General features: G+C 42.7%; 4 protein-coding genes and 1 long non-coding RNA gene across 5 annotated transcripts in view; 4 read left to right on the top strand and 1 right to left on the bottom strand.

Annotated features, from left to right (window-relative positions):
* LOC124391283 overlaps positions 1-17,145 on the top strand; it is a 25,414-nt gene extending 8,269 nt beyond the window's left edge. The window contains exons 4-6 of the mRNA XM_046857758.1: positions 9,476-9,813; positions 16,045-16,059; positions 16,780-17,145. Of these exons, the coding sequence (XP_046713714.1) occupies positions 9,476-9,813; positions 16,045-16,059; positions 16,780-17,095 (669 nt within the window). The 3' untranslated portion in view covers positions 17,096-17,145. The remainder of the gene's footprint in view (positions 1-9,475; positions 9,814-16,044; positions 16,060-16,779) is intronic.
* On the top strand, positions 6,561-8,055 carry LOC124391279 (histone H1-like). Its single transcript, XM_046857754.1, has one exon. The coding sequence runs from the start codon at positions 7,367-7,369 to the stop codon at positions 7,991-7,993; it is 627 nt and encodes a 208-aa protein (XP_046713710.1). The 5' UTR covers positions 6,561-7,366; the 3' UTR covers positions 7,994-8,055.
* LOC124391280 (histone H2A) lies at positions 8,501-8,989 on the top strand. Its single transcript, XM_046857755.1, has one exon. The coding sequence runs from the start codon at positions 8,551-8,553 to the stop codon at positions 8,935-8,937; it is 387 nt and encodes a 128-aa protein (XP_046713711.1). The 5' UTR covers positions 8,501-8,550; the 3' UTR covers positions 8,938-8,989.
* Positions 12,612-22,130, bottom strand: part of LOC124391284 — a 10,292-nt gene continuing 773 nt past the window's right edge. The window contains exon 2 of the long non-coding RNA XR_006926924.1: positions 12,612-14,330. This is a non-coding gene — a long non-coding RNA (uncharacterized LOC124391284). The remainder of the gene's footprint in view (positions 14,331-22,130) is intronic.
* On the top strand, positions 17,561-18,062 carry LOC124391282 (histone H2B-like). Its single transcript, XM_046857757.1, has one exon. It carries the CDS (start codon positions 17,631-17,633, stop codon positions 18,006-18,008), a length of 378 nt encoding a protein of 125 aa, XP_046713713.1. The 5' UTR covers positions 17,561-17,630; the 3' UTR covers positions 18,009-18,062.

Genomic DNA, 22,130 nt, shown 5'->3' with positions numbered 1-22,130 from the left:
ACATAATTAGCATTAGAGCTATAGTAGCAGCACAGTGTTTCACATCAGGGCCCTAGAGCACAACATATTTGAATTAGAGTCATAGTAGCACAACATATTTTAAATTAGAGCCATAGTTGGCCAAGATTATTTGGATTAGAGTCATAGTAGCACAACATAATTAGCATTAGAGCTATAGTAGCAGTACAGTGTTTTATATCAGGGCCCTAGAGGCACAACATATATTAACTTAGAGCCATAGTTGGCCCACGTGATTTGTATTGTCATATCGGCATTACATAATTAGCATTAGGGCTATAGTAGCAGCACAGTGTTTTACATCAGGGCCCTAGTGGCAAAACATATTTTAAATTAGAGCCATAGTAGCACAGCATTATTTGAAATGGAGTCATAGTAGCACAACATAATTTATATTACTGCCATAGTAGCACACCATTGTTCTGCTAACTGTTGTGCTACTATGACTCTAACTCAAGGTATGTTGTGCTGCTAGGGCCTGATGTGAAACACAGTTAGCATTAGAGCTATAGTAGCACAGTGTTTCACATTAAGGGCATAGCAGCACAACTTCATTTGAGTTTGGCTTAGTGCAGCACAAAGGTATTCAGCGTTAGGGTTAGGGTTACCACTGTTCAATTGAGGGTTAAAGCAGCCTGAATGGAACAGGGTTAGGGTTGGGGTTAGCACTGTTCGAATTAGGGTTAAAGCAGCCTGAGTGACATGTAATTAGGGTTAGGTTTGGCACTGTTCGAATTAGCGTTAGTGCAGCCTGACCTGATGGGAATTAGGGTTAGGGTTAGCACTGTTCGAATTAGGGTTAAAGCAGCCTGAGTGACATGGAATTAGGGTTAGGGTTAGAGTTAGCACTGTTCGAATTAGGGTTAGTGCAGCCTGAGTGACATGGAGTTAGGGTTAGAGTTAGCACTGTTCGAATTAGGGTTAGCGCAGCCTGAGTGACATGGAATTAGGGTTAGGGTTAGGGTTGGCACTGTTCGAATTAGGGTTAGCGCAGCCTGAATGACATGGAGTTAGGGTTAGGGTTGGCACTGTTCGAATTAGGTTAGCAGCCTGAGTGACATGGAATTAGGGTTAGCAGCCTGAGTGACATGTAATTAGGGTTAGGGTTAGCACTGTTGAATTAGGGTTAGGGTTAGGGTTAGAGTTAGCACTGTTGAATTAGGGTTAGCGCAGCCTGAATGACATGGAGTTAGGGTTAGGGTTGGCACTGTTCGAATTAGGGTTAGCGCAGCCTGAATGACATGGAGTTAGGGTTGGAGTTAGGGTTAGCACTGTTCGAATTAGGGTTAGGGCCCTAGAGGCACAACATATTTTAAATTGGAGTCATAGTTGGACAACATAATTTGAATTATAGTCATAGCAGCACCACATAATTAGCATTAGAGCTAGTAGCAGCACAGTGTTCACGTCAGGGCCCTAGCAGCACAACATAATTTATATTAGAGTCATAGTAGCACAACATAGTTAGCATTAGAGCTATAGTAGCAGAACAATGTTGTGCTACTATGACTCTAACTCAAGGTATGTTGTGCTGCTAGGGCCCTGATGTGAAACACAGTTAGCATTAGAGCTATAGTAGCAGTATAGTGTTTCACACCAGGGCCCTGTAGCCACATCAGGACTGGGGTCCCTAGCAGCACACCATAATTTAAATGAGAGCCATAGTAGCACAACATAATTTATATTAGAGTCATAGTAGCACACATAATTAGCATTAGAGCTACAGTAGTGTTTCCCACTAGGGCCATAACAGCACAACATGATTTGAATTAGAGCCATAGTAGCAGAGCATCATTTGACTTAGAGCCATAGTTGGCCAAGTTCATTTAGATTAAAGTCATAGTAGCACATCATAATTAGCACTAGAGCTGTAGTAGCAGCACAGTGTTCCACATCAGGGCCCTAGCAGCACAACAAAATTCGAATTAAAGTCATAGTAGCACAACATTGTTCTGCTACTGTAGCTCTAATGCTACCTATGTTGTGCTGCTAGGGCCCTGACGTGAAACACAGTTAGCATTAGAGCTACAGTAGCACAGTGTTTCACATCAGGGCCCCAGCAGCACAACATAATTTGAATTAGAGTCATAGTTGGACAACATAATTTGTATTAGAGTCATAGCAGCACCACATAATTAGCATTAGAGCTATAGTAGCAGCACAGTGTTCACATCAGGGCCCTAGCAGCACAACATAATTTTAATTAGAGCCATAGTAGCACAACATAATTTGAATTAGAGTCATATCAGCATTACATAATTAGCATTAGAGCTACAGTGGCACAACAGTGTTTAACATCAGGGCCAGGACAGCACAGCATAAATTGAATTTGGGCCACAGTAGCGGAACAGTGTTTCCCACTAGGGCCATAACAGCACAACATGATTTGAATTAGAGCCATAGTAGCAGAGCATCATTTGACTTAGAGCCATAGTTGGCCAAGATTATTTGGATTAGAGTCATAGTAGCACATCATAATTAGCACTAGAGCTGTAGTAGCAGCACAGTGTTCCACATCAGGGCCCTAGCAGCACAACAAAATTCGAATTAAAGTCATAGTAGCACAACATTGTTCTGCTACTGTAGCTCTAATGCTACCTATGTTGTGCTGCTAGGGCCCTGATGTGAAACACAGTTAGCATTAGAGCTACAGTAGCAGCACAGTGTTTCACATCAGGGCCCTAGCAGCACAACATAATTTATATTAGAGTCATAGTAGCACAACATAGTTAGCATTAGAGCTATAGTAGCAGAACAATGTTGGGCTACTATGACTCTAACTCAAGGTATGTTGTGCTGCTAGGGCCCTGATGTGAAACACAGTTAGCATTAGAGCTATAGTAGCAGTATAGTGTTTCACACCAGGGCCCTGTAGCCACATCAGGGCTGGGGTCCCTAGCAGCACACCCTAATTTGAATGAGAGCCATAGTAGCACAACGTACTTTGAATTAGAGTCATATCAGTATTACATAATTCTCATTAGAGCTACAGTAGCGGAACAGTGTTTCCCACTAGGGCCATAACAGCACAACATGATTTGAATTAGAGCCATTGTAGCAGAGCATAATTTGACTTAGAGCCATAGTTGGCCAAGTTCATTTGGATTAAAGTCATAGTAGCACGACATAATTAGCACTAGAGCTGTAGTAGCAGCACAGTGTTCCACATCAGGGCCCTAGCAGCACAACACAATTTGAATTAAAGTCATAGTAGCACAACATTGTTCTGCTACTGTAGCTCTAATGCTACCTATGTTGTGCTGCTAGGGCCTGATGTGAAACACAGTTAGCATTAGAGCTACAGTAGCAGCACAGTGTTTCACATCAGGGCCCCAGCAGCACAACATAATTTTAATTAGAGCCATAGTTGGCCCACTTAAATTGACAGAGTTATAGCAGCACTACATAATTAGCTTCAGAGCTATAGTAGCAGCACAGTGTTTCACATCAGGGCCCTAGCAGCACAACATACTTTGAGTTAGAGTCATAGTAGGCCCACATGATTTGTATTGGAGTCATATCAGCATTACATAATTAGCATTAGAGCTACAGTGGCACATCAGTGTTTAACATCAGGGCCAGGACAGCACAGTATAAATTGAATTTTGGCCACAGTAGCGGAACAGTGTTTCCCATTAGGTCCATAACAGCATAACATGATTTAAATTAGAGCCATAGTAGCAGAGCATCATTTGACTTAGATCCATAGTTGGCCAAGATCATTTGGATTAGAGTCATAGTAGCACAACATAATTAGCACTAGAGCTGTAGTAGCAACACAGTGTTCCACATCAGGGCCCTAGCAGCACAACACAATTTGAATTAAAGTCATAGTAGCACAACATTGTTCTGCTACTGTAGCTCTAATGCTACCTATGTTATGCTACTATGGCTCTGATTCAAATTATGTTGTGCTGCTAGGGCCCTGACGTGAAACACAGTTAGCATTAGAGCTACAGTAGCAGCACAGTGTTTCACATCAGGGCCCTAGCAGCACAACATAATTTTAATTAGTGCCATAGTTGGCCAACATAATTTGACTTAGAGTCATAACAGCACTACATAATTAGCATTAGAGCTATAGTAGCAGCACAGTGTTTCACATCAGGGCCCTAACAGCACACCATAATTTAAATTGGAGCCATAGTAGCAGAGCATCATTTGACTTAGAGCCATCGTTGGCCAATATCATTTGGATTAGAGCAATAATAGCAGCACATAGTTAGAGCCATAGTTGGCCAACATAAATCGGATTATAGTTATAGCAGCACAACATAATTAGCATTGGAGCTATAGTAGCAGCACAGTGTTTCACATCAGGGCCCTAGCAGCACAACCGAATTTGAATTAAAGTCATAGTAGCACAACATTGTTCTGCTACTATGGCTCTAAGGCTACCTATGTTGTGCTACTATGGCTCTAATTCGAATCATGTTGTGCTGGTAGGTCCCTGATGTGAATCACAGTTAGCATTAGAGCTATAGTAGCAGCACAGTGTTTCATATTAGGGCCCTAGAGGCACAACATATATTAACTTAGAGCCATAGTTGGCCAACATAATTTGAATTAGAGCCATAGTTGGCCCACATGATTAGTATTGGAGTCATATTGGCGTTACCTAATTAGCATTAGAGCTACAGTGGCACATCAGTGTTTTACATCAGGGCCAGGACAGCACAGCATGAATTGAATTTGGGCCACAGTAGCGGAACAGTGTTTCCCACTAGGGCCATAACAGCACACCATAATTTGAATTAGAGTCATAGTTGGCTAACATAATTTTAATTAGAGTCACATCAGCACTACATAATTAGCATTAGAGCTACTGTAGCACAACAGTGTTTGACATCAAGGCCCTAGAAGCACAACATATTTTAAATTGGAACTACAGTAGCACGCCATTATTTGACCTAGAGCCATAGTTGGCCAAAATAATTTGAATTAGAATCATAGTAGCGCAACAGAATTAGCATTAGAGCTATAGTTGAAGAACATGGATCCACGTCAGGCCATAGCAGCACAACATACTTCCATTCAGAGGCATAGTAGCACAACAAAATCTGAATTAGGGCTATAGTAAAACAACATAATTTGAATTTGGGCCATGGCCGCACGACATAATTTATATTACTGCCATAGTAGCACAACATCTTTTGAATTAGAGTCATAGTAAGACTACATAATTAGCTTTAGCGCTGTAGTAGCAGAACAGTGTTTCACATCAGGGCCAAAACAGCACTACATCATTTGAATTAGAGTGATGGCACCACAACATATTTCGCATTAGCGCCCTAGTAGTACAACAGTGTTTCACATCAAGGCCATAGCAGCACAACTTAATTTGAGTTTGGCTTAGTGCAGCACAAAGGTATTCAGCGTTAGGGTTAGGGTTACCACTGTTCAATTGAGGGTTAGAGCGGCCTGAATGGAACAGGGTTAGGGTTAGGGTTAGCACTGTTCGAATTAGGGTTAAAGCAGCCTGAGTGACATGGAATTAGGGTTAGGGTTAGAGTTAGCACTGTTGAATTAGGGTTAGCAGCCTGAATGACATGGAATTAGGGTTAGTTAGCACTGTTCGAATTAGGGTTAGCGCAGCCTGAGTGACATGGAGTTAGGGTTAGTTAGCACTGTTGAATTAGGGTTAGCAGCCTGAGTGACATGGAGTTAGGGTTGGCACTGTTCAATTAGGGTTAGCGCAGCCTGAGTGACATGGAATTAGGGTTAGGGTTAGGTTGGCACTGTTCGAATTAGGGTTAGCAGCCTGAATGACATGGAATTAGGGTTAGGTTGGCACTGTTGAATTAGGGTTAGCAGCCTGAGTGACATGGAATTAGGTTAGGGTTAGGTTAGCACTGTTGAATTAGGGTTAGCAGCCTGAGTGACATGGAGTTAGGGTTAGTTAGCACTGTTCAATTAGGGTTAGCAGCCTGAGTGACATGGAGTTAGGGTTAGGGTTACCACTGTTCAATTGAGGGTTAGAGCGGCCTGAATGGAACAGGGTTAGGGTTAGGGTTAGCACTGTTCGAATTAGGGTTAAAGCAGCCTGAGTGACATGGAATTAGGGTTAGGGTTAGAGTTAGCACTGTTCGAATTAGGGTTAGCGCAGCCTGAATGACATGGAATTAGGTTAGGGTTGGCACTGTTCGAATTAGGGTTAGCGCAGCCTGAGTGACATGGAGTTAGGGTTAGAGTTAGCACTGTTCGAATTAGGGTTAGCGCAGCCTGAGTGACATGGAGTTAGGGTTCGGGTTGGCACTGTTCGAATTAGGGTTAGCGCAGCCTGAGTGACATGGAATTAGGGTTAGGGTTAGGTTGGCACTGTTCAATTAGGGTTAGCAGCCTGAATGACATGGAATTAAGGTTAGGGTTAGGGTTGGCACTGTTCGAATTAGGGTTAGCGCAGCCTGAGTGACATGGAGTTAGGGTTAGCACTGTTCGAATTAGGGTTAGCACAGCCTGAGTGACATGGAGTTAGGGTTAGGGTTGGCACTGTTCGAATTAGGGTTAGCGCAGCCTGAGTGACATGGAGTTAGGGTTGGCACTGTTCGAATTAGGGTTAGCGCAGCCTGAATGACATGGAGTTAGGGTTAGGGTTAGGGTTGGCACTGTTCCAATTAGGGTTAGTGCAGCCTGACCTGATTGGAATTAGGGTTAAGCGGGCAACGAGGCACACCTGTCGGCTTGGGACTACTAGAGGACGGGACCGTGCACGAGGCGCGCCAGGCCGAGTGGCGAAGACCAGACGATGACAAAGACATAGGGAGTCCGGCTGCGGGAGGCACACGGGGAGTTTGCACACCTGCTCCATACACTAACACATGTGCTTCACACAGCCCACAAGAGCCAGCGTTCCCAATACTACGCACAGCACTCACACACTGCCAATGCGTCAGACACATTGACAAGGCTCGCCGTTCACGTGAAACACACGCTGTTCCACCGACATGGCTGTTACTCACCCCTTTTTACACTGCACTCTGCACCAAATACGCCGAGCGCCGGCTCGAGCGCCAGGCGCGCGGTGCACTTTCGTGCAAAACGCGAGCGACCACTGCTCTTTATTCGGCCATGACGGGCATCGGGGAACACTTGCAAGCCCGTACGCGCGAAATGTGTGCATAATAGCGCGGGATCTTGTCTTCGGCGTCTTATTTACGACGAGAAACGCTGCGAGAAAACACACTCGCGAGCGTGTCGCGGAAGCGCACTGATTCGGCCCGGTTGAGTCTACAACGTTCTCATGCTTGGTTTTAAGACCGGCCCACCAGCAGAGGGGCGGGAGGTTTCTGTGTGTTACACAGCGTATACAGAGTCTGACTCGCACTGAGATACTAGAGATACTAGAGAGATGGCAGAAGTTGCTCCCGCGCCCGCCGCCGCGCCGGCTAAAGCGCCAAAAAAGAAAGCAGCGTCGAGGGCCAAGAAAGCCGGCCCCAGCGTCGGCGAGCTCATCGTCAAAGCGGTTTCCTCGTCCAAGGAGAGGAGCGGTGTGTCGCTCGCCGCCCTGAAGAAAGCCTTGGCCGCCGGCGGATACGACGTGGAGAAGAACAACTCCCGCGTCAAGCTCGCTGTCAAGGGTCTCGTGCTGAAGGGAACTCTTCTACAGACCAAAGGGACCGGCGCGTCTGGCTCTTTCAAGCTAAACAAGAAGCAGACCGAAGCCAAGAAGCCCGCAAAGAAGACCGCAACTAAGGCGAAGAAGCCCGTCGCTGTTAAGGCGAAGAAACCCGCCGCAGCGAAGAAGCCCAAGAAGGTGGCGGCCAAGAAACCTGTTGCCGCTGCCAAGAAGTCCCCGAAGAAGGCAAAGAAGCCCGCAGCGGCTGCTAAAAAAGCCACCAAGAGCCCGAAGAAAGCGAAAAAGCCGGCGACTCCTAAAAAAGCAGCCAAGAGCCCCAAGAAAGCAAAGACCGTGAAGCCCAAAGCGGCGAAGCCCAAGGCTGCAAAGGCGAAAAAGACAGCGCCCAAGAAGAAGTAAACATTTTTGTTTGTTTGTTTATTTCATGTCTACCTTAACTAAACGGCTCTTTTAAGAGCCACCTATATTTTCCCCCAAAGAGCAACATTTTGGATTCTCCCATGATGAAAGTGAAAGCGAATACAAGATAGGGATTTATGACATATGAATACGCAAACTATGTAGAGTTTCAAAACAGCGACAGACACAGGTATAGAGATGCTTATTACATGATATATGCTATATGTATCGTTGTACACATTTCACATGAATGTTGTATTCTGATCCCTGTGTCTCCCATGAGCGCGCGCTCAATCCTCAGTCTCTCACACACACACACACACACACAGAGAGACTATTGGGGTGGGGAGGGAGTGTGTGTGTGTGTGTGGAGTGGGGGGGTAGGCTAAGGCTAAGGCTGAATGAGTTTCACCATTCGTGCATTTGTGATTGGATGTTGATCACATGGCGTTCTAAGCCAATGAGAGAGTGGCTGTGTTGCCTATATCACTGAGTTTTCAGCGCGAAGCGTTCACTATTATCGACTTGTTCCTTGAACAAATCTGATCTGCAGCAAAATGAGTGGAAGAGGCAAAACCGGTGGCAAAGCCAGGGCCAAGGCTAAGACTCGCTCATCCAGGGCAGGACTGCAGTTTCCTGTAGGCCGTGTGCACAGGCTTCTGCGTAAAGGCAACTACGCTGAGCGCGTCGGTGCCGGCGCTCCCGTTTACCTGGCGGCTGTGCTGGAGTATCTGACCGCTGAGATTCTGGAGTTGGCTGGCAACGCTGCCCGTGATAACAAGAAGACTCGTATCATTCCCCGACACTTGCAACTCGCCGTGCGTAACGATGAGGAGCTGAACAAACTGCTCGGCGGAGTGACCATCGCTCAGGGTGGTGTGCTGCCTAATATTCAGGCTGTACTTCTGCCCAAGAAGACTGAGAAGGCTGTCAAGACCAAGTAAAGTCGTCCAATGCTGTGTTTGTCAGTACCCAAAGGCTCTTTTAAGAGCCACCCACTTTGACTCAAAAAGTGCAAGTTTGTTACTTTGTGTATGCTTTGTGTATATCATTGTATTCATTCTAGAAAGTTGCACCCAAGAGAATCACATTTAATAGGGCCCATTGGAATAGTCTAGTAATCATGACATTCTCATTAGTGACTTAGAAGCATAAATATAACAGGGAAGTATGCTGGTTAAACAAGGTCTGAAAAGTGAAACTAAATTGCGACGGCCGTTTTTGTGTAACTATAGAACAGAGGAAAACAGTGCTGCGCAAGAGAGCCGAGGAGGGAGGGAGGGAGGGAAGGGGTGCGGTGGGGTGTTCAAACTGTGGCGCTGACTATGTCTAAGCCAATAATCGTCGAGTGACGTATAGCGATCGATCCAATGCAAGACGAGAGGTTTCGAGACGCCCAATGAACGCGAGGCGTCGTTCAGGCTTATAAAGCCAGCGTTTGCTAGCGCTTTTTATTCTGTCTTTCGTCCGCGAAGTGCAGAGCTCAACGCTATGGCAAGAACTAAGCAGACTGCCCGTAAATCCACTGGTGGCAAGGCGCCCAGGAAGCAGCTCGCCACCAAGGCTGCTCGCAAGAGCGCTCCGGCTACCGGCGGCGTGAAGAAGCCTCACCGTTACAGGCCCGGCACCGTGGCTTTGAGAGAGATCCGTCGCTATCAGAAGTCTACTGAACTGCTCATCCGCAAGCTGCCCTTCCAGCGCCTGGTGAGAGAAATTGCTCAAGACTTCAAGACTGACTTGCGTTTCCAGAGCTCCGCTGTGATGGCTTTGCAGGAGGCGAGCGAGGCATACTTGGTCGGCCTGTTCGAGGACACCAACCTGTGCGCCATCCACGCCAAGAGAGTGACCATCATGCCCAAGGACATTCAGCTGGCCCGCCGTATTCGCGGAGAGCGCGCTTAAACAATAACTCTGTCCAGTATACACAAAGGCTCTTTTAAGAGCCACCTCATTGTCTCAGTAAAACGAGCAAGTCTATACCGTGGTTGTTTTAAACAAATGATTATATAGTGTCTAGTTTAGAAGAATGGAGCGCTTCAGGAAACCACTGATTTTTTGGCTCTGTCGCTGAGCATTTTGTGTATTTTATCATAGATTATTTTAGTACTTGGCGACAGTAGTAGTAGTAATAATAATAATAATAATAAATGCAAAAAGAAGGTCGCTTGCTGTTCTGCACGGAGCGTGACTGCCATCTTGTGGCCAAAGTGTCACTTCCCATTCTCGTGTTCTCGTTTGTATTCTAAGGGAGACAAACAAACCAAAAACCAATAAATTGCATCATCATAGGATTAATTCTCTCACTTATAACTTTAGTATGCTGACTACGATTCTGACCATTTAAACATGGTTTTTATGCGTTAGGAACAATTTGACATAACATGAATCTAAAGCACTATGTGTATGTTCTCTTTCGTTGTCGTGTCCCTGTGCATATACGTCCAAACCTGACCACACACACACACACACACACACACACAAATACATATACACACACACAAATACATATACACACACACACATATATATATATATATATATATATATATATATATATATATGTGTGTGTGTGTATGTATTTGTGTGGAAAATGTGCAATACCAAGAGCAACACAATGAAATGAATGAATAGTGGCCTCTCCAAGTACTCATGGACACTAGTGTAATTTCATCTTATATTTTAGATTAGATTTATTGTTGACTTTATTGTCATCGTGCAAGATACATGTACAGAGCTAAGAGAATGCATTTAGCATCTGCTCAGAGGTTCGTTAGATAGATAGAAATATATATATCTGTATATACATGAATGTGGCAGGATGTACAGTAAGGTATATACAGATACACATAAATATAATAGTAGTGCAGATGGAAGTGAGGCACAATATGTGTAGAGAATGCGGAGTAAACAAAAAACAATATGTAACATTCACATATACAGTGCTTATACAGTGATCTAACGGTGTAGTGTAGAGTTCAGTGTGGTGATGGTGGATGGAAATAAAGCTGTCCCTGATCCTGCTGGTCTGGTGCGTATGTTTCTGTATCTCGATCTTGATGGTGGAGGTTAAACAGTTTGTGACTGGGATGTGAAGGGTCCTTGATGATCTTGTGAGCTCTGCACAGACAACTGCTGCGCCCTTTCCAGACAGTGTTTCTTGTGAATGTTCTCCAGGATGGGGAGCTGAGTGCCAATGATTCATTGGGAAATTTTCATTTTCCATTTTATTTTTTAGGGCCTGGAGCAGTGCAGTTGCTGTACCACACAGAAATGGTACAGCTGTAGAAGTTCTCCAGTATCCTGTAGCACAGACAGGACTTTTAAAGTGTCCTCAGCAATCACAGGCGTTGTTGAGACAAGTCAAGAGGTCAGGTCAAGAAACTTTTATTGTCATTTCAACCATATATAGCTGACGCAGTACACAGTAAAATGAGACAACGGACCCTTCACATCCCAACAAGTTTCTGGTATTGAAGTGATGTAATCTGAGTGGTACTGAAGTCATGGGTGTGCGAAGTAGAGAGAAGAGTTCAGTGACCAGGTGAGATCCTCGAAGATAAGGACTTGAAGTAACTTGAGGCTGAATTCACACTCCACAACATCTCTGTTGGTGTGAATTACTAGGCGCTGGATCTCCTCCCTGAAAGCCGTCTCATCTTTACCTCTGATCAGGCCTACCATTTGTGGTGTCATCAGCAAACTTGATGATGCTTTCTAAGGCCTAGGCAGGTAAGCACTCATTAGTGGAAAAGTGAATATAAGTAAGGGTACAATACGCATCCCTGAGTGTGGGACTGGAGGAGGTGAAGGTGTTCAAGCGAGAGAGAGAGAGAGAGAGAGAGATAGAAAGAGAGAGTGGGAGACATATGTTAATCTAATGTGACATTATTGACTCTCTCACTCTGTTTCTCTCTTCAAATTGTAACACAGTCCAAATATACTGACACTTTCCAGGATATTGTGCAACATTGGACAAAAGAAGAGATATTCAAATGATCTATGAACTTGTGCTGTCAAAATAGTTATGGGCACTAGTGCAATTTGATATATATGACGTGTTCTACTGGCCTATTAGATAAACACGAAGCGAGACAAAAAGAGACTCACAGTTCACTTTAGGAAGAAACCCTGTATACCCTTAAACACTAGTATGAAGTGTTTTTGGTCAAATTTTTTTTAAGGTTTTATTTGTGAATGTTGTTTGTTTGTTTGTGTGTGTGTTTGTTTGTTTGTTTTTTCTGATCTCATCTTAAACTTTTAATGCGAAACCTTAGAGTAAATGCCTGTTCCATACACAATAATCACACAAAATGATGTGAGCATCAATTTCTTTAATCTACATTTTTCTGCAACATGTAAACATTGCCACACGATGGCAGTCAAGCTCTACAACGTCCACCGACCTCTGCCTTTATTAGGAATATCCCTGTATACCCTTAAACACTAGTATGAAGTGTTTTTGGTCTTTTTTTTTATTTTCAAATTTTATTGTATTTTTTTTTTTAGTTTTGTTTGTGTATATTGTTTGTTTCTTTGTTTGTTTGTATACTGTATACCCTTTTTAAGTGTTATTCCTGTATGTTGTTTGTTTCTTTGTTTGATTGTATACTGTATACCCTTTTAAGTGTTATTCGTGTATGTTGTTTGTTTGTTTGTTCTGATCTCATCTCAGACCTAATTCTTCTACTACATCTACTACTACTACTACTACTACTACTACTACTAACAACCATGATCCTAATAATTATTCTTAGTAAGTTGAGGAATGAGTTAAGAATAGGGTTTGATGAATACCATAAATAATAATAATGATTGCTTAAGGCAGCATGGTGTGTAGTTCTGCATTGATCTTGACTGCTATTGTGTGACCAAATCTAGAAATCTTAAACACTAGTATGAAGTGTTTTTGGTCTATTTCTTTAAGGCTGTATTCGTGTATGTTGTTTGTTTGTTTGTTTGTTTGTTTGTTTGTTTGTTTGTTCTGATCTCATCTCAAACTATTAATGCGAAACCCTAGAGTAAATGTCTGTTCCATACACAATAATCACACAAAATGATGTGAGCATCAATTCCTTTAATCTACATTTTTCTGCCACATGGAAACATTGCCACACGATGGCAGTCAAGCTCTACAACGTCCACCGACCTCTGCCTTTATTAGGAATATCCCTGTATACTCTTAAACACTAATATGAAGTGTTTTTGGTCTTTTTTTTTTTTTTTTTTTAATTTTATTGGGGTTTTTTTGTTTGTTTTGTTTTTTAAGTTTTGTTTGTGTATGTTGTTTGTTTCTTTGTTTGATTGTATACTGTATACCCTTAAACACTAGTATGAAGTGTTTATGGTCAATTTTTTAAAGTGTTATTCGTGTATGTTGTTTGTTTGTTTGTTTGTTCTGATCTCATCTCAGACCTAATTCTTCTACTACATCTACTACTACTACTACTACTACTACTAACAACCATGATCCTAATAATTATTCTTAGTAAGTTGAGGAATGAGTTAAGAATAGGGTTTGATGAATACCATAAATAATAATAATGATTGCTTAAGGCAGCATGGTGTGTAGTTCTGCATCGGTCTTGACTGCTATTGTGTGACCAAATCTAGAAAGTGCACATTCCTCTCTACCTTTTGTTGATTACCGAAGTCAAGTCAAGTCAAGTCAAAGGAATTGTTCACTTTATCAATGATGCCTGTCTACACTACATGGTACGGTATTAGGAAATATAAGCAGAGATATATAGCATATACATTTCCTATTCAGGTGAGCACTCAGTGAGCATACACACTCTTTGTGACAGTGGAGCAGTTACCAAGAAAAATGTGTCGTGATGCGCTAAGTTCTAGAATAATAGTTTTATTGACAGTTTGTACAAGTCAGCGTGACACTGTCCAAATACATAGAGACCTTACTGCATATTTTGCAGCATAGGTAAAAGATGCACACACTCACAGACAAAGTATGTGGCCCTGTCCATATACTTCTGGACACTAGTGCAGATTGAGCACTGGGTTTGCTCAGCTTGTCAGCTCCTGCTGTGGTGGAATGATGTTCACGAATGATTTGTGAGTTCCTGTTCCTGCACTCATATTTGCATCTGCATATATGTTTTCTCAATAAAGGAACATTTCTCCCTTTTTTTAAGGTGCCATCAAAATATTTGTGCTGTAGAAGTGACTGTGTATCTGAAGCATCATCTGTCTCTGAAACTTCGTTCTATTGAATTGGATAAATAATATACATATATTTACTCAATGTTCTACAGCCCATGTAGGTACACACAATGCTCACTCATTCTGATGCTTGATGCAAATATTACCATAATCTCCTGACCTATGTCAAGTCAAGTTTATTTGTATAGCGCTTTTCACAACAGACGTTGTCTCAAAGCAGCTTTACACAAATCAACAGTGATGGTGAATGGTGTGAATTTGTCCCTGATGAGCAAGCCGTGGCGACTGTGGCAAGGAAAAACTCCCCTTAGATGTTATGAGGAAGAAACCTTGAGAGGAACCAGACTCAAAAGGGGAGCCCATCCTCATCTGGGTGACATCAAGAGTTTGATCATAAATCTTTCAACAATACAGAACACTGGACAGTGAGAACTAACATGATTACTGGAGTATAAGATTATAAGTGATGTTCTTTCTGCAGTCTTAAACAGTCTATATGGTTAGTAGCTCCGAGTTTTATGAGCTCAGCATTTGTGATCACCACAGATCCAGCATCAGCTTCTCCATGCCAGAGCCTTTAAACACTCCAGGAGGTCCAATGTCAAAACTCCACACATGTAGCGGGATCCAAATGGCACTGGTACGTCTCTAGATGGTTCGGGATGTTTGCGAGTTCGGCATCTACTTCTTCAAAGGTCCGTAATCATCACGAGGTGGGAGGTGACTGGAGCTGGCCAAACCTCAGGGTGTCTCGGGATGGGGAGAGAAAGAGAAGCAGTGGAGAGGAATTGGCGTAGCTGCTGTTCATGATATTAACAGCACAAGTTGATAATGTGCATGTGATCAGATGTTCTGGAGCACAAGGTTATGATATGTGATGTGTGTTATGTGTAGGCTTTGCTAAAAAGATATGTTTTTAATCTACACTTAAACTGGGTGAGTGTGTCTGAGCCCCGAACACTGTCAGGAAGACCATTCCAGAGTTTAGGAGCTAAATGTGAAAATGCTCTACCACCTTTAGTGGACTTTGCTATTCTACGAACAACTAGAAGCCCAGAGTTTTGAGATCTCAGGGAGCGTGGCGGATTGTAGCGTAGTGTTAAAAGACTGGATAGATACATGGGAGCCAAACCATTTAGTGCTTTATAAGTGAGAAGTGATAGTTTGTAGTCTATTCGAAACTTAACAGGAAGCCAATGTAGGGACGATGGGATTGGGGTTATGTGATCATATTTTCTTGACCTTTGTAAGAACTCTGGCTGCTGCATTCTGGACTAACTGAAGCTTGTTTATTAATGACGCAGGACATCCACCTAGTAATGCATTACAGTAGTCTATTCTGGAGGTCATGAACGCATGGACGAGCTTCTCTGCATCGGATATAGACAACATGTTTCTTAACTTAGAAATATTTCTAAGGTGAAAGAAGGCTGTTTTTGTAACTTGGTTGATATGATTTTTGAAAGACAAGTCGCTGTCTAAAATAACACCCAGGTCTTTTACCGTTGAACTAGTGGTTACAGAACATCCGTCTAAATGCAGGTTGAGATGCTGGAGCTTCTGTATACTAGTTTTTGGGCCGATGTGAGAGATGTATGGATAACTGAAATGTATGGATAACTGACTACTACTACTACTACTACTACTACTACTACTTCTACTACTTCTACTACTAATACGACTACTACTATTGCTACTACTGCTAATGCAAATAGTACCACATTAATAGAAATGAGAATAATGCTTGTTATTTTAATAATAATCATGGGCCATTCCTACAATAGTCATGCTATATTTCTTGTGTGTTGACAAGTATAGTACAAGATTAATGCTACTACTACTACTACTACTACTACTGGTAGTGGTGGCAGCAGGGCAGTGGTAGTCCAGTGGTTAAGGCTCTGGGTTACTGATCACAAGGTCAGCGGTTCAAGCCCCAGCACTGCCAAGCTACCACTGTTGAGCCCTTGAGCAAGGCACTTAGCCCTGTCAGCTCCAGGGGCGCCGTACCATGGCTGACCCTGCGCTCTGACCCCAGCTTCCAGATGAGTTGGGATATGCGAAAACCTTTTAATTGCATATGTACAGTAGCTCAATATTTTGTCCCCCATCAGGTTTACACCTTTCTGGTCAGTAGTGGCACAGTGTGTAAGTAACTGAAAGCATAGTGTGTGCAATATTTTGCATTCCTCATGATGATATAAGCCTACTTAATGCAACAAGAACTGCAATTTGATTTATACTTCTACTGGAATAAAAATTGCAACTGAGTCAAAACAGTTCTGATTATAATTCTCAATTCAAATATTTGTGTGTTGAACTGCATTGAGTGTACCATGCTGTGAGCAAAAACCAAATTAAATCAATTCCACTACATGACTATTACTATTTATATATCACTATGTTTGTGTTGACAGAAAGCCTGAGGCAGTACAAGACTCTAGCATGTTAACGGCTGTGGCGTTTCGCTTTGAAGACATTCTTTTGTGTGATCGTTGGTTTTAGGTCCGCCCCCTCGCCTGTTCTCAAGTAGGTCCTGTGGAGAGAGAATAAATAGGCGGGCATTGCGCGGGGCTTCTTTATTGAGCAGCTTGACTTTGTGAGAGCAGCACCATGTCTGGAAGAGGAAAGGGTGGCAAGGGACTCGGCAAAGGAGGCGCTAAGCGCCACCGTAAGGTTCTGCGCGATAACATCCAGGGTATCACTAAGCCGGCTATCCGCCGTCTGGCTCGCCGTGGTGGTGTTAAACGTATATCCGGTCTGATCTACGAGGAGACTCGTGGTGTACTGAAGGTGTTCTTGGAGAACGTCATCCGCGATGCAGTCACATACACCGAGCATGCGAAAAGAAAGACCGTCACCGCTATGGATGTGGTGTATGCCCTGAAACGCCAGGGACGCACTCTTTACGGCTTCGGCGGCTAAATGCTTACCTACCAAATAACGTGAACACAACGGCTCTTTTAAGAGCCACCCAAATATTACAAAATGAGCTATTGTTTCTTTTACTGTGTGTGTGTGTGTGTGTGTGTGTGTGTGTGGCGAAGAAGGGGAGGAAAGAACTATTTTCTCAAGTGTATATGACTAATAGAATTTGGAATAATTATAGATATATTCTAATAAGGTAAAACCTTGCACAAGCACTACAGTTTTGTCTCAAAGTCTCTCTCTCTCTCTCTCTCTCTCTCTCTCTCTCTCTCTCTCTCTATATATATATATACACCATATTTGTCTGTGCGTGTGCGCGCACAAAACGGCGGGCAGGGAAACAAAGCGTGGGGCGGGGAGAGGGAACTGGAGAGGATGGGACCAGGGCGGAGCCTTGTATGATGAGGTTTGGATTTGTGACCAATAATACGACTCCTTTCCCTTGTACGTAATTACAATGCAGGTCTGTAAATAGAGAGGCGGCGAGGCGGCCCTTTTTCATTCTCTCGAAGTTTCCTCGAGAAGCAGCATTATGCCCACTGATCCAGCAAAGACCGCGCCCAAGAAGGGCTCCAAGAAGGCTGTCACGAAGACGGCCGGCAAAGGAGGCAAGAAGCGCAGAAAGTCAAGGAAGGAGAGCTACGCTATCTACGTGTACAAGGTTCTGAAGCAGGTGCACCCTGATACCGGCATCTCTTCTAAAGCTATGGGCATCATGAATTCCTTCGTAAACGACATTTTCGAGCGCATCGCCGGTGAGTCTTCTCGTCTCGCTCACTACAACAAGCGATCCACCATCACTTCCAGGGAAATCCAGACCGCCGTACGCCTGTTGCTTCCCGGTGAACTTGCAAAGCATGCCGTGTCCGAGGGCACAAAGGCCGTCACCAAGTACACCAGCTCAAAGTAAAGCGTGTTATCGCCGTCTTTAAGATAAAAACCAACGGCTCTTTTAAGAGCCACCCATTTTTTCATACAAAGAGCGGTCTTCTTTGCGGGGGCAGCAATTCTCGCCGCCCGCTGAATATGACCTTTTGTATAACGAGGTAAGTAATCAAACCTTAGCATTAGAGCTGCAGTAGTCCAGCATAATTTGAATTATAGTCATGGCAGCACTGCATAATTAGCATTAGAGCTATAGTTGCAGAACAGTGTTTCACACCAGGGCCATAGCAGCACAACATAATTTAAATTAGAGTCATAGTAGCACAACATATTTGAATTAGAGCCATAGTAGCACAACATATTTTAAATTAAAGTTATAGTAGCACAACATATTTGAATTAGAGTCATAGCAGCACTGCATATATATATATAGCATTAGAACTATAGTAGCAGTACAGTGTTTCACATCAGGGCCAAAGTAGCACAACATGATTTGAATAAGAGCCATAGTAGCAAAGCATCATTTGACTCAGAGCCATAGTTGGCCAAGATCATTTGGATTAGAGTCATATCGGCATTACCTAATTAGCATTAGAGCTACAGTAGCAGCACAGTGTTTCACATCAGGGCCATAGAGGCACAACATATTTTAAATTAAAGTTATAGTAGCACAACATAATTTGAATTATAGTCATAGCAGCACTACATAATTAGCATTAGATCTATAGTAGCAGTACAGTGTTTCACATCAGGGCCATAGTAGCACAACATGATTTGAATTAGAGCCATTGTAGCAGAGCATCATTTGACTCAGAGCCATCGTTGGCCAAGATCATTTGGATTAGAGTCATAAAGGCACAACATAATTAGCATTAGAGCTATAGTAGCAGTACAGTGTTTCACATCAGGGACCTAGAGGCACAACATATTTTAAATTAGTCATAGTTGGCCAACATCATTTGGATTAGAGTCATATCGGCATTACATAATTAGCATTAGGGCTATAGTAGCAGCACGGTGTTTTACATCAGGGCCCTAGTGGCACAACATAATTTGTATTACAGCCATAGTAGCACATCGTCATTTAAATTGGAGTCATAGTTGGCCAACATAATTTGAATTATAGTCATAGTAGCACAACATAATTAGCATTAGCGCTATAGTAGCAGTACGGTGTTTCACATCAGGGCCCTAGCAGCACAACATAATTTGTATTAGAGCCATAGTAGCACAACATTGTTCTGCTACTATAGCTCTAATGCTAACTATGTTGTGCCACTATGGCTCTAATACAAATTATGTTGTGCTGCTAGGGCCCTGATGTGAAACACAGTTAGCATTAGAGCTATAGTAGCAGTACAGTGTTTCACATCAGGGCCATAGTAGCACACTGTACTTTGAATTAGAGTCATAGTAGCACAACATTGTTCTGCTACTATAGCTCTAATGATAACTATGACTCCAACTCAAGTTATGTTGTGCTGCTAGGGCCCTGATGTGAAACACAGTTAGCATTAGAGCTATAGTAGCAGTATAGTGTTTCACACCAGGGCCCTGTAGCCACATCAGGGCTAGGGTCCCTCGCAGCACACCTTAATTTGAATGAAAGGGCATAGTAGCACACTCTACTTTGAATTAGAGTAATATAAGCACTACATAATTAGCATTAGAGCTACAGTAGCACAACAGTGTTTTACATCAGGGCCAGGACAGCACAACATTATTTGAATTTGGGCCACAGTAGCGGAACAGTGTTTTCCACTAGGGCCATAGCAGCAAAACAAAATTGAAATTAGAGCCATAGTTGGCCAACATAATTTGACTCATAGCCATAGTTGGCCAAAATAATTTGAATTAGAGTCATATCAGCATTACATAATTAGCATTAGAGCTACAATAGCAGCACAGTTTTTCACATCAGGGCCCTAGAGGCACAACATATATTAACTTAGAGCCATAGTTGGCCCACATGATTTGTATTGGAGTCATATCGGCATTACATAATTAGCATTAGGGCTATAGTAGCAGCACAGTGTTTTACATCAGGGCCCTAGAGGCACAACATATTTTAAATTAGAGCCATGGTAGCACAACATGATTTAAATTGGAGTCATAGTTGGCCAAAATAATTTGAATTATAGTCATAGCAGCACTACATAATTAGCATTAGAGCTATAGTAGCAGTACAGTGTTTCACATCAGGGTCCTAGCAGCACAACATAATTTGTATTAGAGTCATAGTAGCACAACATAGTTAGCATTCGAGCTATAGTAGCAGAACAATGTTGTGCTACTATGACTCTAACTCAAGGTATGTTGTGCTGCTAGGGCCCTGATGTGAAACACAGTTAGCATTAGAGCTATAGTAGCAGCACAGTGTTTCACACCAGGGCCCTGTAGCCACATCAGGGCTGGAGTCCCTAGCAGCACACCATAATTTGAATGAGAGCCATAGTAGCACAACGTACTTTGAATTAGAGTCATATCAGTATTACATAATTCTCATTAGAGCTACAGTAGCGGAACAGTGTTTCCCACTAGGGCTATAACAGGACAACATGATTTGAATTAGAGCCATAGTAGCAGAGCATCATTTGACTTAGAGCCATAGTTGGCCAAGTTCATTTAGATTAAAGTCATAGTAGCACGACATAATTAGCACTAGAGCTGTAGTAGCAGCACAGTGTTCCACATCAGGGCCCTAGCAGCACAACACAATTTGAATTAAAGTCATAGTAGCACAACATTGTTCTGCTACTGTAGCTCTAATGCTACCTATGTTGTGCTGCTAGGGCCCTGACGTGAAACACAGTTAGCATTAGAGCTACAATAGCAGCACAGTGTTTCACATCAGGGCCCTAGAGGCACAATATATATTAACTTAGACCCATAGTTGGCCCACATGATTTGTATTGGAGTCATATCAGCATTACATAATTAGCATTAGAGCTACAGTGGCACATCAGTGTTTAACATCAGGGCCAGGACAGCACAGCATAAATTGAATTTGGGCAAAAGTAGCGGAAAAGTGTTTCCCACTAGGGCCATAACAGCACAACATGATTTGAATTAGAGCCATAGTAGCAGAGCATCATTTGACTTAGAGCCATAGTTGGCCAAGATCATTTGGATTAGAGTCATAGTAGCACATCATAATTTAATTTTGAGCTATATTAGCACAACATAGTTAGCATTAGAGCTATAGTAGCAGAACAGTGTTTCACATCAGGCCCTAGCAGCACAACATATTTGAATTAGAGCCATAGTAGCACAGCATTATTTGAATTAGAGTCATAGTAGCACACCATTGTTCTGCTAACTGTTGTGCTACTATGACTCTGATTCGAATTATGTTGTGATGCTAGGGCCCTGACATGAAGCACAGTTAGCATTAGAGCTACAGTAGCAGCACAGTGTTTCACATCAGGGCCCTAGAGGCACAACATAATTTGAATTAGAGTCATATAAGCACTACATAATTAGCATTAGAGCTATAGTAGCAGAACAGTGTTTCACACCAGGGCTCTGTAGCCACATCAGGGCTGGAGTCCCTAGCAGCACAACATAATTTAAATTAGAGCCATAGTAGCACAACATATTTGAATTAGAGTCATAGCAGCACAACATAATTTGAATTATAGTCATAGCAGCACAACATAATTTAAATTAGAGTCATAGCAGCACAACATAATTAGCATTAGGGCTATAGTAGCAGAACAGTGTTTCACATCAGGGCCCTAGTAGCACAACATATTTGAATTAGAGCCATAGTAGCACAACATGATTTAAATTAGAGTTATAGTTTGCCAACATAATTTGAATTATAGTCATAGCAGCACTACATAATTAGCATTAGGGCTATAGTAGCAGCACGGTGTTTTACATCAGGGCCCTAGTAGCACAACATATTTGAATTAGAGCCATAGTAGCAGAGCATCATTTGACTCAGAGCCATAGTTGGCCCACATAAATTGACTTAGAGTCATAGCAGCACTACATAATTAGCATTAGAGCTATAGTAGCAGCACAGTTTTTCACATCAGGGCCCTAGAGGCACAACATATATTAACTTAGAGCCATAGTTGGCCCACATGATTTGTATTGTCATATCGGCATTACATAATTAGCATTAGAGCTATAGTAGCAG

Source organism: Silurus meridionalis, chromosome 9 (assembly GCF_014805685.1).
Source record: "Silurus meridionalis isolate SWU-2019-XX chromosome 9, ASM1480568v1, whole genome shotgun sequence".
Lineage (NCBI taxonomy): Eukaryota > Metazoa > Chordata > Actinopteri > Siluriformes > Siluridae > Silurus > Silurus meridionalis.
This window is presented reverse-complemented; position numbering and strand designations above follow the sequence as displayed.